This window comes from Scomber japonicus, chromosome 22, assembly GCF_027409825.1.
Source record: "Scomber japonicus isolate fScoJap1 chromosome 22, fScoJap1.pri, whole genome shotgun sequence".
Classification (NCBI taxonomy): Eukaryota; Metazoa; Chordata; class Actinopteri; order Scombriformes; family Scombridae; genus Scomber; species Scomber japonicus.
This window is the reverse complement of record NC_070599.1, coordinates 13700870-13715608: the sequence shown is the minus strand read 5'-3', so window position 1 is coordinate 13715608 and position 14739 is coordinate 13700870. Positions and strand designations below refer to the sequence as shown.

General features: G+C 39.5%; 2 protein-coding genes across 4 annotated transcripts in view; both read left to right on the top strand.

The window, feature by feature from the left end:
- On the top strand, nt 1–2266 carry dctn6 (dynactin subunit 6). The gene is made up of 7 exons (XM_053342949.1): nt 1–38; nt 266–330; nt 428–533; nt 1261–1349; nt 1443–1490; nt 1717–1859; nt 1955–2266. The coding sequence occupies exons 1-7, from the start codon at nt 1–3 to the stop codon at nt 2051–2053; spliced, it is 588 nt and encodes a 195-aa protein (XP_053198924.1). The 3' UTR covers nt 2054–2266.
- A 9116-nt stretch (nt 2267–11382) lies between these two features.
- LOC128383328 (RNA-binding protein with multiple splicing-like) overlaps nt 11383–14739 on the top strand; it is a 40867-nt gene continuing 37510 nt past the window's right edge. For all 3 annotated transcript variants that reach the window (XM_053342948.1, XM_053342947.1, XM_053342946.1), the window contains exon 1: nt 11383–11846. In XM_053342948.1, the coding sequence (XP_053198923.1) occupies nt 11784–11846 (63 nt within the window). In that variant the 5' untranslated portion in view covers nt 11383–11783. The remainder of the gene's footprint in view (nt 11847–14739) is intronic.

Below are 14739 nucleotides of genomic sequence, written 5' to 3'. Positions count from 1 at the left end.
ATGTCAGACGCTAACAAGCAGATCATGGCACAGAAAAGGTAGATATCATTTAATCAGCGTTACCACATTTAGATTAGGGATGATATTGTGGCAGTTTTAGCCGGCATGGCCGTCGTTTCTTTCAATAATCTTGCAAAATCACTGATGGCGACACCGTAATAGCCTTACATACTGACAGTATAATAACCTATTGATGTGCTTTGTGTGTTATATTCTGTCTGAGTACAGTACATCATTAATTTGAATGTTTTCTTTGTTCTTGCAGTGCTAAAATTGCAGCTGGAGCTGTTGTGTGCGTTGAGAGTGAAATCAGAGGAGATGTGACCATTGGTGAGAAATAGCCTAAGGCATTCATCCAGCTACTCCATGTTCCAGGGAGATGAGGCACTGTACAAAATTAACTTATTATTATTATTATTTTTTACAGGTGCTAGAACAGTTGTCCACCCAAAAGCAAGAATCATAGCAGAGGCAGGGCCTATTGTCATTGGAGAAGGCAATCTGATAGAGGAGCAGGCACTTATCATTAACAGGTAGAGTATGTTTTATAATATATAATATGTCCCTATTTGGTCATAACAGTTTCATTTTATCGGCAGTGGTTGAAGAAGTATTCAGGTCCTTTAGTTAAGTAAAAGTACTAATACATCAATGTAAACATGCTGCTTAAGTAAAAGTACATAAGTATTATCAGCTTGATGTAGTTAAAGTATTACAGTGAAAGTAGTGGTTTGGTCCCTCTGACTGATATATTATTACATTACATTATTAATACTGAAGCATCTGTTTGTGAGCAGCATGTTACTGTTGTAACTGCTGGAGGTGGAGCTAGTTTACACTGTTAGTTTAGTCCATTGGTTCCCAGCCTAGGGGTCAGGACCCTCCAAAAGGTCAGCAGATAAATGTGAGGCGTGGTGAGATGTTTAACAGAAGAGGAAAGAAGAAAAAACAAAGATTTTAAAAAAGTGACCTCGACTACTTACTGCTTTTTGTAAGACTTCAAACACCAAAAAGGTTGAAAACCACTGGTTTCATCTTTAACAATGTGTTATTTTAAATACTATGATTTGAATTAATATTATCCATTGTGTCAAATCTTCATCTGAAATGTAACTAAAGCTATCAATAAATGTGGTTGAGTGGAAGCATAACGCAGCATCAAATGGAAATACTCAAGTATACCTCAAAATTAGAATTAAGAAATACATCATGAGTAAATGTTGTTACTTTCCATCACAGCCTATTGATTTTGTTTTCTAGTTATCCAGAGAACATCATGCCAGACACAGAGGGAGTTGAGCCAAAGACGATGACTATCGGGACCAACAATGTGTTTGAAGTTGGATGTGGTATCCTTTACAGATACATGGAAGTCTGGGTTGGCTATTTGTTGTTTGTAAATGTGAATTAATTGGTTGAAATCCTTAACAATTCTACCACAGTCTCTCAGGCTTTGAAAATTGGAGACAACAATGTGATTGAATCCAAAGGTAAGCACTGTAATTATCTCATGGAGGGTGTGAAATTGATAAAATCTTCTGTCCCAACATATATTACATCATTTTATACCTTCATCTCATGACATGATATAGCAAGGTATGTAAATCTGTATTATCTCACCGTGTATGTATCATCATTTCACCCAACCCTTATTCTTATATTCATATAATGTACTTTTTTAATAAAAATATATCTTTCCCTCATGTTGAATCAAAGCTGATCTTGGGAGAAATGTGATCCTGACGAGCGGCTGCATTGTCGGCGCGTGCTGCCAGGTCAACACGTGTGAGGTCGTGCCAGAGAACACAGTGGTGTATGGATCAAACTGCATCCGTCGTGTGCAGAGCGAAAAGCCTCAGGTCAGTCAATTCTTGTCAACGCCTGCAAGACACAAAGTTTTTGCCAGCTCGTGTGCGAACATGTGTCCAAACCAATGATGGATTTTGTCTCGTAGCCTCAGACTCTGCAGCTCGACTTCCTCATGAAGATTCTTCCCAACTACCATCACCTTAAGAAGACAGCGAAGGGAAGCGGCACGCCCGTGAGAAACTAAGACAGATCTGGATTCAGAGTAAAACCTGCAACCAAAAGCATCTGCACTCATACATTTGAAGCTCACACATTTCCCTCAACCTTCACTTACGTCTACTGTATATTCACTAATGCCTAATGGATTACCTCTAGCACTGAAAACGACCATCAGACACACTACATTTCTTCCTGCATACCATATGTGATGATTCCTGATTTTGCACTTTTGCTTTAATTTCCGTAGTGACTATTTATTATATATTTTCATCCTGAAATGGTAAATTCCCTGTGCCATTTTTATGTTAATCAATGATTTTCATCTATATTTATAATAGGCTGCAATATAAAGAGATAATATAAAGACAAAAGGGTAATGATTCCAATAAAAAAAATGCATTTACATTTGTTGTCTTGTAATTTTCTGACCACAAGGAGGAACTGTTGAGCAACTATTTGAACAGCCTGGCTGCACTGAAGGCTTTGTGTCATCAGGTGATTTAAAACATATCCAATTAAAATAGTATTTATTAATAATACAGTTAAAAATATCTACATTACCATGTTGTTGTGCTTGAAATATGCAGAAAATTCTGGGCTTAAAATAGTCCCTGCTTCCACTATAGTTCTGTAGGACTGTATCAGCTATATCAACTATAAGCTGATTTAACATTCAGTAAGTGCAATTATTGCGCAAAAGTCCTTCCTAAACAAAAGCTATGGGCGTGGTAGTCCCCATCTTTGATTCGGTGGGTTGCCAGTCCTGCGCCTTCCCACCAGGGGTTGCCAAATTGGTGCCATGGGTTCAGTGGGAATTCCACACAGAGCATGGTTTATTGTAATTGACATGGGTGTGGTTGCAACTTGCATTTCCTACTGCACGATGGGTCTGAATAATGGCCGGTGCCTTCCCCAACCCCACAACCAACCCTCGCCCCCACCACCTTCTCCTTGTGTCTGTTCCACTGAGCCCCTTGGGTGGTGCTCCCATCTGCGCTGCAGCCTCACGGATCTGGGTGTGGATGGAAATGTGTGTGGTGGAGAATCGATAACGTATCACCGCCTGACACACCTGACATAAAAGAGTTCAAATGACACATTTCACAGTTGTCTCCGAGCTGTAAAACAAGCTCAAGGCCGCCGCCCCTGCTCGTCAGAGTTAAAGGGGTTTGTGTCGTGCTCGTTGGGCATGGCGCTCGCTGCACAGTGCAGCAGCTCCCTGTTGGAGGCCCACAGCTGGTGTCACACACTGCCAATACTCATTTGAACATGTCACGGTGGAGTCCCACAAGGAGTCCACATCAACTAGGGGCTAATTATTTCAGCGGTGGAGTGCAGCCGGGGCCACGTCTAGGCTCCTTTCCGTTCTCACTTCTTTTTTTTCCACTAGCATCATTTTTATTTTGGGGTGTTGCCAAAGCGTCAGTTTACTTTAATGTGACAAGGAAGACAGATGCTGGGTACAGAGTGACAAGGACCTCATGGGGGGCAAGTGTGGCCTTTTAATCTGTGGAGGGTTTTTAGAGAGGCGAAATGGCTGTGATGATAGCAACTCATGGCAGGAATTTGAGAGGAAGTTCAAATGTTGTTCTATTTTTGGAAGCAGTTATTTTTACCTCTCCCTTACTGTACTGTTGTGAAACTGAATTATCCAGCTTCCATTCAATTGTTAAAGCAGACTTTTGTGCATTGCAGTTGTATTTGCTTTTCTTTTCATATGATTATCTCAAGTCAATATTCTGCCTTCACTTCAATATGCAGGATTCATTGAAATGTCTTATCATGATATAGACAAATGCATGAGATTTTAGTTTGCAATGCAACACTTGGTATGGAGGAGTGTACTATACTCATATCTCTTATCTAACCATGACATTTTACCAGAAAAAATACATCAGTTCTTATTCTATGATGCACTCTAATGGTCTTGTGTTTACAGCAGCACATGCAGTTCAAGTCTTGGTGAAGTCGAGTCCAGTCAGTCATGTTCAAACAGGCCACCAGTTGGTTTGGGAGGATAAAGGCTTTCTGACAGCTGACCTTTGCATCCAGCTCCACTCCACCTTTGAAAAGTGAAATGTGACCTATAGGCCACAGTGATTTCCATTGCATTCCCACAGAAATAATTAATTTCATCACAACCAGGACCCAAACTTGCTGGATGTCATGCTTTTTTAGCCATGCTAGCGGCATGCCTGTACAGAAAGTATTGTTGATTGGTCAGCTACTGGATTGATTGCCAATTTGTTTGCAGTTATGACCCCCCGGATGATGTGTAGCGCCACCATGAGGTTGACATTTTTGGTTTTGCGGTTTCTAAATATCAGCATGTTAGCATTGTCATTTTGAGAATGTTAACCTGCTGACGTTCGTTTTTGCTGTGCATACCCTCTAATATCGCTGACAGTTTCTGTACTAATCACCTTTCTGTTGTTTGAGTGTATATGGTAACTGTAATAAAGTCATAGGCATTTTAACCATAAATGCCATAAATATGTGTGATGTGCATGTACAGCATGACACAACATAAAATGTCAACTTCACTAACAAGTAAAGTAAAAGAGAAAAGTCTTACTAAAAATAAGACTCATTTCTAACCCTAACCCTAACACCTAACTGCAGACAGCAAGTGAATAATTTCTTTTACACACATTGTTCACTTAAGATCAAAGGCAGCAAACAAAAAGGACCTGGTTTTAGTTTAACCTTTTATTGGTTCCACTGCACAACAAAAAGCAGATATGACTTTACGTACTTTCCTTTGACCCATTTTAAGACATTTTAGGACCACTCAACAGCGTTCAAAGGAAAGATTGTAGCCCATTATGTCGACTTGTGTCAACATTTGGGAATTCAAGCCTAGGAGACATACTTAGCAGTGTCTCTGCTCTCTTCTCAACCCTTCCTCTAGTCACTGAAGCATGAAAGCTTATTGTATCTAATCTAATGACACAGACCTGTGCTCCTTGCTCTTGTGTTTTGGGACCTTTCCATATATTAGAAGACAGAAAACCTGTTTGATGAGTAAAGCTTGTTTTTATTCAGAGGAGGGTTACATCTCATGGCTTGTCAGGTTTAACATACAGCGGTGCTCAACAACCCCAACAGTGCCCTTGAGTACAAACGCAAGTTCTACCTCACTACTCAGTAATGCAACCCACTTAATCACAAGTGCTCTCACATTCTCTTTCTCACAGCCAGTCCACCACAGGAAGTGTGATGACAAACAACAGCAACATGATGATGAAGATTGTACTAAAACCACAGTTTTCCTTGACATCTGCCAACATCTGTCATTAAGATTTACAAATAAACTTTCCGTTGTCTGGGTCTAGTTTACATGTTGCTTGTCATTTTGCAATGTGTGCTGAAAAATTTGCTAAAGTTTTGGCCTCTGTGAAATATGTAAGTGGTTTTTCAAAGGCTTTACACATGAGGAATTTTACTAGTCATGAGGAGTACTGCTCAACCTGTGCTGTAACTCTGGAGGGGTCTTTCTATTGTCTTAGAAAATTACACATATGATGTCATCAGGGTTATTGCAGATTGTGTTTGAGGCCGATAACAATGGCGTTGGGATGTTAATTTTGAAAGAAGTGGTTATTTACCAGGCAGGGAGGATATGATGAAAGAGATTGCATTATGGAAATATATGATTGAATGTTATGTTTTTGGCCCATGTGGGGACCCAAAGTGAGAACTTTGTGTTATGGACCAATTAGCAAATATTACAAAGCTAATATGCTCAATTAAGATGGTGAACATAGTAGACATACCATGCCTACTAAACATTCACTTGTTAGAATTGTTATTGTGAACATGTTAGCATTCTGCCATTAGCATTTAGCTGAAAAGAACTATGAGTGCAATCTCATAGCAGCTAAAGTGGCTTCAAACTCTTCTTGTTTTATAATATTGGAGAATGTATTGGCATATAAAGGCAGGAAGACTCTGACTGCAGCACATACACCACTAGAAATGATGTGAAGTAGGAAAAACAGCAACTATTAAAAACAAAAAGTAATGGTGTTGTCATTTAATTTGATCTCATTATGCCACACAGAGGTTGAACAGAGTTCTGGTGGCGAAAAGAAGCCACTGAAAAGACTGAGCAAACTAAAACAAAGCACCAGACCTCTCATGGCCAATTAGAATGGGTCAATCTGACCACAAATTGCTCATTAGTGATCTTACAGGAAGATCAAAGGGCACTAAGCATAAGGGAGGAAAGCTGCGTATCAGTAAGTCAAAGGAATGGAATGGCCTGGCTCCCAGCCCAATGAAAGCCACTTACTCCGCATCATTCAAAAGGGTGAAGTGTGTTGCTTGGCCAAACCAAGAGCTGCTGTCCGGCTGCTTATTTTTACAGATGACCTTTTTAGATTGCAACATTGTTCTCCCTCTCTTTTTAGTAGGGGGGGCAAGGGGGCTTTGTAGGGAGTTAATAACCGTGGAGTGCAGTGATGAGGAGTTTGCATTGCTTCTGAGTTGCAGGAATGCAAAGAAACAGTCTAAACACAGAAAGAAATGACGTAACACATCTTTGAGTCATCTGACTGCCGACCGAGTGGATTGCAAGAACCACAGGGGGGCTCCCTCAGGGACCCCACCATTGGTCAATACATCGGCATTGTGTCATGATAGATTCTTGTTTTGGTGCTTATATCAAGCTGGCCTTTTAGCTATGAGTCAGTGATCCAGAAGACAATATTGGATAATCTGATTTACGTCTCAATCTTCAATCCTGCCTTTGTTTCTGCAGAGGTTCTTGGAATATAATTGAGATAGTTATCTGTGAAAAAAGATGATCTCTTGTTCTCAAAGCAATGGTTTGTCATTTTGGGAAAAACACCTTCGTGCTGAGAGTTAGATGAGATCAATACCACTTTCATGTCTGTAAGGCAAGAATGAAGATATACACACAGCAGTTGTTCATCTTAGCTTAGTGTAAAGTCTGGAAACTGGGAGAAACAGTTAGCTGGCTCTGTCCAAAGGTAACGAAAAATTGTGCCTCCAGCACCTCTAATGTTATTTACTTATTTAGTCTGTACAAAAACCAAAGGATCAAAACATCTGGTGCTCAGTACAATCAAACCTTGAACACCAAAACGGAAACTTATAGCAGCTGAGTACTTCAGTTTGCCATCAAAAACATATTTAAAGACTGCAAAAGACTTGATGAATAAACAGTGGATGTGTCTTATATCCCTTTTTTTGTACTGAATGTAACAGACTGAACTTACTACTGTACTTAACTGAGGAACTTTAAAAACAGTGTTTACAGTATTGGTGGCATGAACGGTGACACCTTCTAATACAACGATGAATTTATCGCTTAGCTTACAGTAAATTAGCATAGTGATTTGAAAATGACACGTTGAGGTTTTACAGGGAATTTCTTGCTAGACTTCCTCTTGGCAGTCTCACAGTGACAAGACTTTTTTTTCTTACACTTTGTATGGATTAAGCAAACAAGATTTATGACGTGCTAATTAGTGAACTTTAGAGGTGATGATAGACTCATTTTTTATACAGTAAAACCTTTGGATGGAGCAAAGCTAGCTGTGTCTGCTGTACAGATACGAGAGCTTTGACTTCTCATCTTATTCTTAACAAGAACAAAAATGTCAAACTATTCCTTTCTATGACGTGATTAACTTGCATCCTCTCTTTTATTCACCCCTGTCAACTCCAGCTAAAATAACAAGGCTTCTTTTACCAGTGTAACTGATTGTGTTGCATTTCCTTAAACTAGCTCTCTCTTTGATAACACAGAGATATCTTCATGTAAGGCTGGACCATGTCAAAGCTTGCTGACATGTTACCCAGGACACCGTGACCAGACTGTCTCCTAGTTCCTCCCCCCTCCCCACCCTCTGTGTGTGCGTGTGCGTGTATGTGTGTTTTGTGGGGGACCACCCTCCCTCTCTGAGCATCAGACCACACAGCTCTGCCCTGAGACCTGTCAAACACAGCTGGGACATCTCCCCCCTCCTCCCCCCACCCAACTCCTATCCTCTCCTCCTCCTTCCTACCTCTCCTCCCCCTCCACGCTCCCCAGACTCCAGCAGGAAGCTTTGATACAGGGGTGTTGAGCAGCAAGGGGAGCATTTCCATTTTTATCTGCTTCGAAGACTCCGAGACCCTCCTCCCTCTCTCCCTCTCTCCTCATCAACATAAAAGAATCTGCCATGTCCCTTCTTCATTGTGTATGCTTCAGATGCAGTGTAATTGATATAGACATGATCGGGGAGGGGAAAGAGCAGAAATCTCTAAGACCGATCCACAATGACTGTTTTTCCTTCCTTTGTTGCTTTTGAGGTGCAAGTTCAGCAAAAACGACTCGTTCTGTTTTCTGCACAGGCTGTCACAAAATGCGAGCTTCTGTCCTGTGCAATAAATGTCATGCAACATATAGTCAAAGTCTCCACTACCAAGCTACTGTCAGCTCTTGAACTTTTCATCGTGAAATACAAAGTGAGGCAGTTGCTCAAAATAAATGTTTTGAAATGGGGGAGCGTTCAAGGCTGCCTTGTCACCTGATCGCTGCTTTCAAGCTGCTTTTGCACCCTGCGTTGCAGACAATAATAGGCGTGCCAGTAAACTTTTTTAGTGTTTGTACATCACCACTGTTATTGAAACATCACTTCCTTAAGCTCCAGGGTCTGGCTGTTTCCCCACTCAAAGGTCATAAATCAGATAGTCTTCACTGAGCTCAGTGTGGATTTGTGCAACTTGTTATAATACTCTATCTTGAGCAATGTACAGGTGTTGTCTCCAGGTCTTCTTTACATGTACAACATACCTATGCCATTGCAAATCTGCAAACACAGAGGCTGTGATATATGCGGGGAACTATTTGCCTGAAACTACAAACCTACTCCAGGGTATAATAAACCAGCAGTCACGTGAAGTGCAATAAAGAGTCAGGTTAATAATTGTCTGTGTCTACTGCTGTGTATCTTTACAGATGATAGAATGTGCTGAGTACCACATTTCATGATTGTAAGAAACAGAAAATACTCCTGAGTGAGCATGCTTAGCTGGGTAACAACACATCTTGTGATGCCACATTTATGACGGAAATTGATGCAGTATAATGTCACTTGGTTAAAGGTTAAGCAGTCAACAGGTGACAAAAAATAAGTAAAAATAAGTGACTCTTTATGTGTGTGCATACTATAAATGAATTTACTTTAGAGAACAAAGCTGGATTGTTCCTATCACTATATTACAAACAACACAACTATTTAAAACAAAAGCATTTGTATGAAAAGACAAATTCACAGTTAAATTTCAAAACCTTCTCTACATTAGTTCAGACTAAAAAACAAGAGACAGTGTTATGATCTGACAATTCCGAAGGAAAAAGACACTTTGTGCCTTAGTTACTACTGTAGCTGCTTTCCATTAGCAGTCCAAAAACAACAAAACACAACAAAACTTAAAAAAAACAAAAAAACATTTAGATGCTATTCAGCAACCCGTTGCACCAGGTGTGTTTATATTTAAGCTTACCATTAAGTTGTGATCCATGCATTACTAAATTTAAGTGATTGCATCATGGAGATTACTGTAGTTAGCATAAGCATAGACATAACTCTAAGTAACCAATAGTTACACATACCTACCCTTGTGTAGGTGTAAATCATAAAGTGTTACAGCATTATGCTCACTAATGGTAAAACAGCTGATTTGTTGCCACACAGTATCATTTTTTCATTAAATGCATGACCTAATTTAGACCTAATTTATTGATATGATACTTGAATATCGCTTATAGCTTAGGATGTGCCAAGATGCCTAGTGGCTCCTGCAGCCAGAAAGCTAATGCACTATGCACATGATATCCATGACCATGACACTCTTTGAGCGCTGATTGGCCACTTGCCTTAGTTACAACTTTATGTCCAAACTAATAAGGTTATGCCTCAAGTTACTGTTGTGCAACTCATTTTAGTAGCTGATTTAGTTACAAACTAACTAGTAATCACTAAGCCTTTAGTGTCAACTTCACACCCCAACTAAGAAACACACAGCTGGTGCAACCGTGTGATGTATAAAGTCCTTGTCCTAGTAAAGGTGTAGAAAGCAGCAACTAAAGGTAAAAAATGATTAAACAGGTATATGTAAGATCACTATGAACAGCTGACTCAGGGTGAAAGATACCACTGAGGAAACAAGGTATTTTGTAGTTTTAGCAAATTTAGGTAAAAAAATATGTTTAGAATGGGTATATGTTATTTATATTTCTAAATCTGCTCCAATCAAGATTTTTATATTAACAAATGATAAAATAACTATGTTTAATGAGAAAAGGGTCACTAGTGATAAAGCCATCCACCTCTGGAGTTCTTTTCAACTTGTTTGTGTCTTGTTGAGTGTTTTGGTGCCTTATAGTTCATTGTTTTTGGTGTTACACCCCAAAACTTTACTGTTTTGTTTCACTCTCACCTGCTCTCATTGGCCTCTAATCCAGTCAGCTGTTTTCAGCAAAAAATAATAAAATAAAAATAAAATAATATAAATTATTCACTACCTGCCCATTACAAAACAGCAGCAGTTAAAGTCGATGGATAGCCGATGCACAAAGTGAAGCTTTTAGCAACTAGAGAGCCAAATACAGCGTTTGCTGTAAGAGTTGGTGGAGAGCAAAACGGAGCTAAAAGGAGATGAATATATGATTTACATTTTTCAGGTGGACACAAATTCCAAAAAATTAATATTAATGTTGCTGCTAACACAGTTGCTACATAAACCACATCAGTATTATTAGATGACACACAGGTGTGTCAGTGTTGTGTTTGCAGTTGTCTGGTTGTTACCAGGTGACCAAAAAAATCAATGAATGTAGGTTTAAAATTGGTAATACCATATCAAAATAAATAAAAGCTACCCAAAAATAATTGCACCAGGATTTTATTCCTGGCAGAGTAGAGTTGGCTATAAAACAGCATCTAGACACCCTGGAAATATAACTTAATATAAAACAGTTTTATAAATAAAACCCAAATAATTCTTTAGAAATGGGGGTGTAGACTGTATATTTTAAGCACATGCATGGTTATTAAAGCCACATAAGCCTCCAGATTCACTGAATACTTCAAGAATGTTGCACTGACTAAAATAACACTCAGCTGGTCTAAAAGGTGATATAGTGATTGGCACAGATTTTCCACTGCTGCTCTTTCAGCACTTGATAAAACTTGATAAAGCCCAACACACGGTGCATCCCACCCTCTACTACCCCACCCTAAACTCCCCCCTCTCCTCCTCTCCCCTCCCCTCCCCTCCCCTCCCCTGCTGCTCCCTCCATCCCTCCCTTCCTCCCTCACAAGGGGATGGGGAGAGAAGTTTGCCTGCGGCGCAGTCCACTGAACATTTACTGTATTTCATTTTGGGGGAACAGCAACAAGAGCCTCCGGAGAAGCTTTCCAGGGAATGCTGAGGAATATCGGACTGCACAGAAACACCACTCACTGCTGACTTTTCTGTTTTTAAAAAAAGATCCTCTCTGATCAGATTGATGTCACCAAACTAGTGGGGAAGCTCGGGTCAGTAGGACAGCGGCCGCACGCGGACTGTTGTCTGTCGGACGGTGCTTTTTTTTTTCTTCTTAAAAAAAAAAAAAAAAATTGGGTCCCAGCAGAAGCCGAAGAGAGCGAAGCAGAAACAAAAGACGCAAAGAAGAGTAAGAAGAAGAAGAAGAAGAAGAAGACAGTCAAAGTGAAAGTGATACAAGAGTCCGGCTCAGAATGAATAACAACAAAATCGAGAAAGAAAACGAGCAGAGTGAATTCACCAACCACGAAGAGGAGGTATGTATCCGCCGCACGCGACACTAGAGAACACCTGGGCTCGCGGCTCGTTGTAGCGCGTGTCATTGTAATTGGTCTGGTCCGTGACCCATAGCGACATCTTTAATAAAGAGATTCACACGGAACCGGTGGCGCTAATAGCAGAGTTAACGCCCAAAGCCGACATTACACCATGGCATAGTATCCAAAAATATCCCCGCAATATTGGAAATGAAGCGCTCCTTGTTGCGTTTATGTTTGCTATAATCTTATTGTTGCCATATAAAAGTTACAAGTCTTCCTAGAGCTAACATGTTATGTAGCACTTGTAGCGTTTAATAGCCTATGGGTTTTTTCCAAAGGGCAGTAAATCATCCTATAACCAAATTAGGCACCTGTCATTTATGTATTTTGACATATTCTCATATTCGTTACTTAATTATTCCAATTTAGCTGATGCTGAAACCATGTGAAAGTTAAAATAAGTCTCATATTTTGTTTTTTTAGACACTTTGCAATACACCAATTGCTTAATAGGTACCAAAAGTAAAGAACAATACAAGACTTGTGGTATAAATAAAATGGCTATCTATCTATCTATCTATCTATCTATCTATCTATCTATCCATATGAGTCCCTTACAAGTACATTTTGAATAAGTCTGAAGCAAGGTCTATAGTCTACAGCATATAATAATGGCAGGCTTACTGTACCATAAAGGCAGACTTCTCCCAACACTGGAAAGCAGTAGTAAAGGGAATTCTCAGCCAGGGTGAATTAGTTTTCACTGAAGCTGAGGGAGCAATTGAAGTTCAAACAACTGCTGCTGCAACATGTAGGCAATATCTCTTTGTGGCCCACTGCATTATAGCCCAGCAAGATATGACTTGATTACATTTTGTACATCGCAGAATGATACTGTTTATCCAAAAAGTATTGTGAGGTAATCCATTTGGCGGAAATGTATGTCCTCTCCAAAATTGTTGGATAATTACCCAGTTTCTTTCCATTCCTCCTCTGTAAACATTTCACAATCTCGACCCGCTTCCATAATATCTCTTCTCTTTGGTAAAATAGGTTTGTAGTGCAGTTCTGTGCATGGGGTGATTTTCTTTGGCACGGAAGTATCTCTATGCAAACGACTGACTTGTTATTTCAGAGCTCCGCGTGTCCGCAGCCAAGTGATGTAAGAAAGGTATATCGAATTATATCTGATATTTCTCTTGGAGCAATTTGATTAAGGGCTCAGTGTACTGTTCGTCACTTTGTAACTGAATAGCCAAACATACCCAGCCTGATGTAATACCATATTTGGTCCACTGCTGAGGTTACTATGGATGCAGGGAGTTAGTATATCTCCACTCAGATAAAGTGAAAATAACTGACTTCTCAGAAGCCTAATAGAGAGTTTCACATTCACCTGCTTCTCTCACCTTATGACCTTATGTACGTACACTACAGTACAACAACAGCATCATTTCATGGTATATGTACAAGCACATGATTCTTATGCAACTGATGATCATTGTCATTATTGATTAACTTTAATGTTAAAATGTTGGGAAACGGTTTTTCCAATTCTGACTAACAGTCCAAAAGTTCCTGGTATTCAGTGTCATATTTTTTTTCCAATAAATGACATAAACAAGTCAAAGATCATTAGAATAGTTGTATATATCTTTCTGTAGATCGACTAATTCAATAATCAACAAATTGTTTCAGCACTACATGTCTCTTTGTTTGTTGTCTTTGTTCCTTTGTTCCAACTGGCCCTGCTTTTTTTTCTCTCCATGAGGACAAAACATTACAAGGAAATGATTTTAAACAATGTGCGGACAGACAGGAATTTAATTGAGACTATATAAATAATTGTTCAAGTTATTTTTCAATTAGAAATACAAAAAAAATGTCTGTTTTATATGAAATATTTGGCTTATGAATTGGTTGTCGGACAAAGAAAGCAATTTAAACATGTCACCTTGGGCTGTGGGGAACTTGTGTAAGGTGTGTTTCACTATTTTCTGCCATTTAACAAAAAAAAAAAAAAAAGAAAATAGTCGACAGATTGGTTTATAATGAATACACTCATTAGTTGCAGCCTTAATTTTTTCGGATGAATAAACCTGCAAACTAGCATCCCCCTTAAAGACATTTGAAATTCTGTGATGTTCACAAGCAGGAGGATTAGACAACCATTGCCTCTCACATTGTGTAAAAGGCACACACACACACACATACATATACACACACACACACACTCAGACTGAGGGTGTAATGGCCACAGCAATCTAATGGTTTTAGAAATGTTTGGAAGCCATCCAGACTGGCAGGGACTTCAATTTACTTGTGAATTAACGTAAGGTTCGACAGCACCACTTTATCTTTTATGTAAGGATGCGTGTTAGATGCAGGCGAGTGGCAGGTTTTTGGGACTCAGTACCACACACACACACATTCCCTCTCACACATATGTAAACAGACGGGTGTGCATATTCACACAAAGACACACTCAAAACGACAAGAACAATGTGACTTATTTTTGGGTGAGATGCCATGACTTGCACTTTTTGTTTTTGCACACTACTCATGAACAGACTCTTTAGACAAATGTATAGTGTTTTATTTTCATACTTTCAAGGTTTACCCATGTGTTATTTCGTTGTTTTGTGTTTTTATAATCCTCTTGTCCCCATCCATCCTTCAAACCGAAAAATTCACAAACTTCCCCCTAGTCAAAACCACTAACTGTAAAATGCTAAACAGCTTTGTGCTTAACAACACCATAAACTATGACCTTGTGAGAGCCAAAGTTTAACAACCTTGCTGGTATGACTCTCACATGCTGATCAACAGCGGCATTCCCCCCCTCGCACAGTGTAGTATGCGACTCAATGGATCACTGATTCGCACCAGT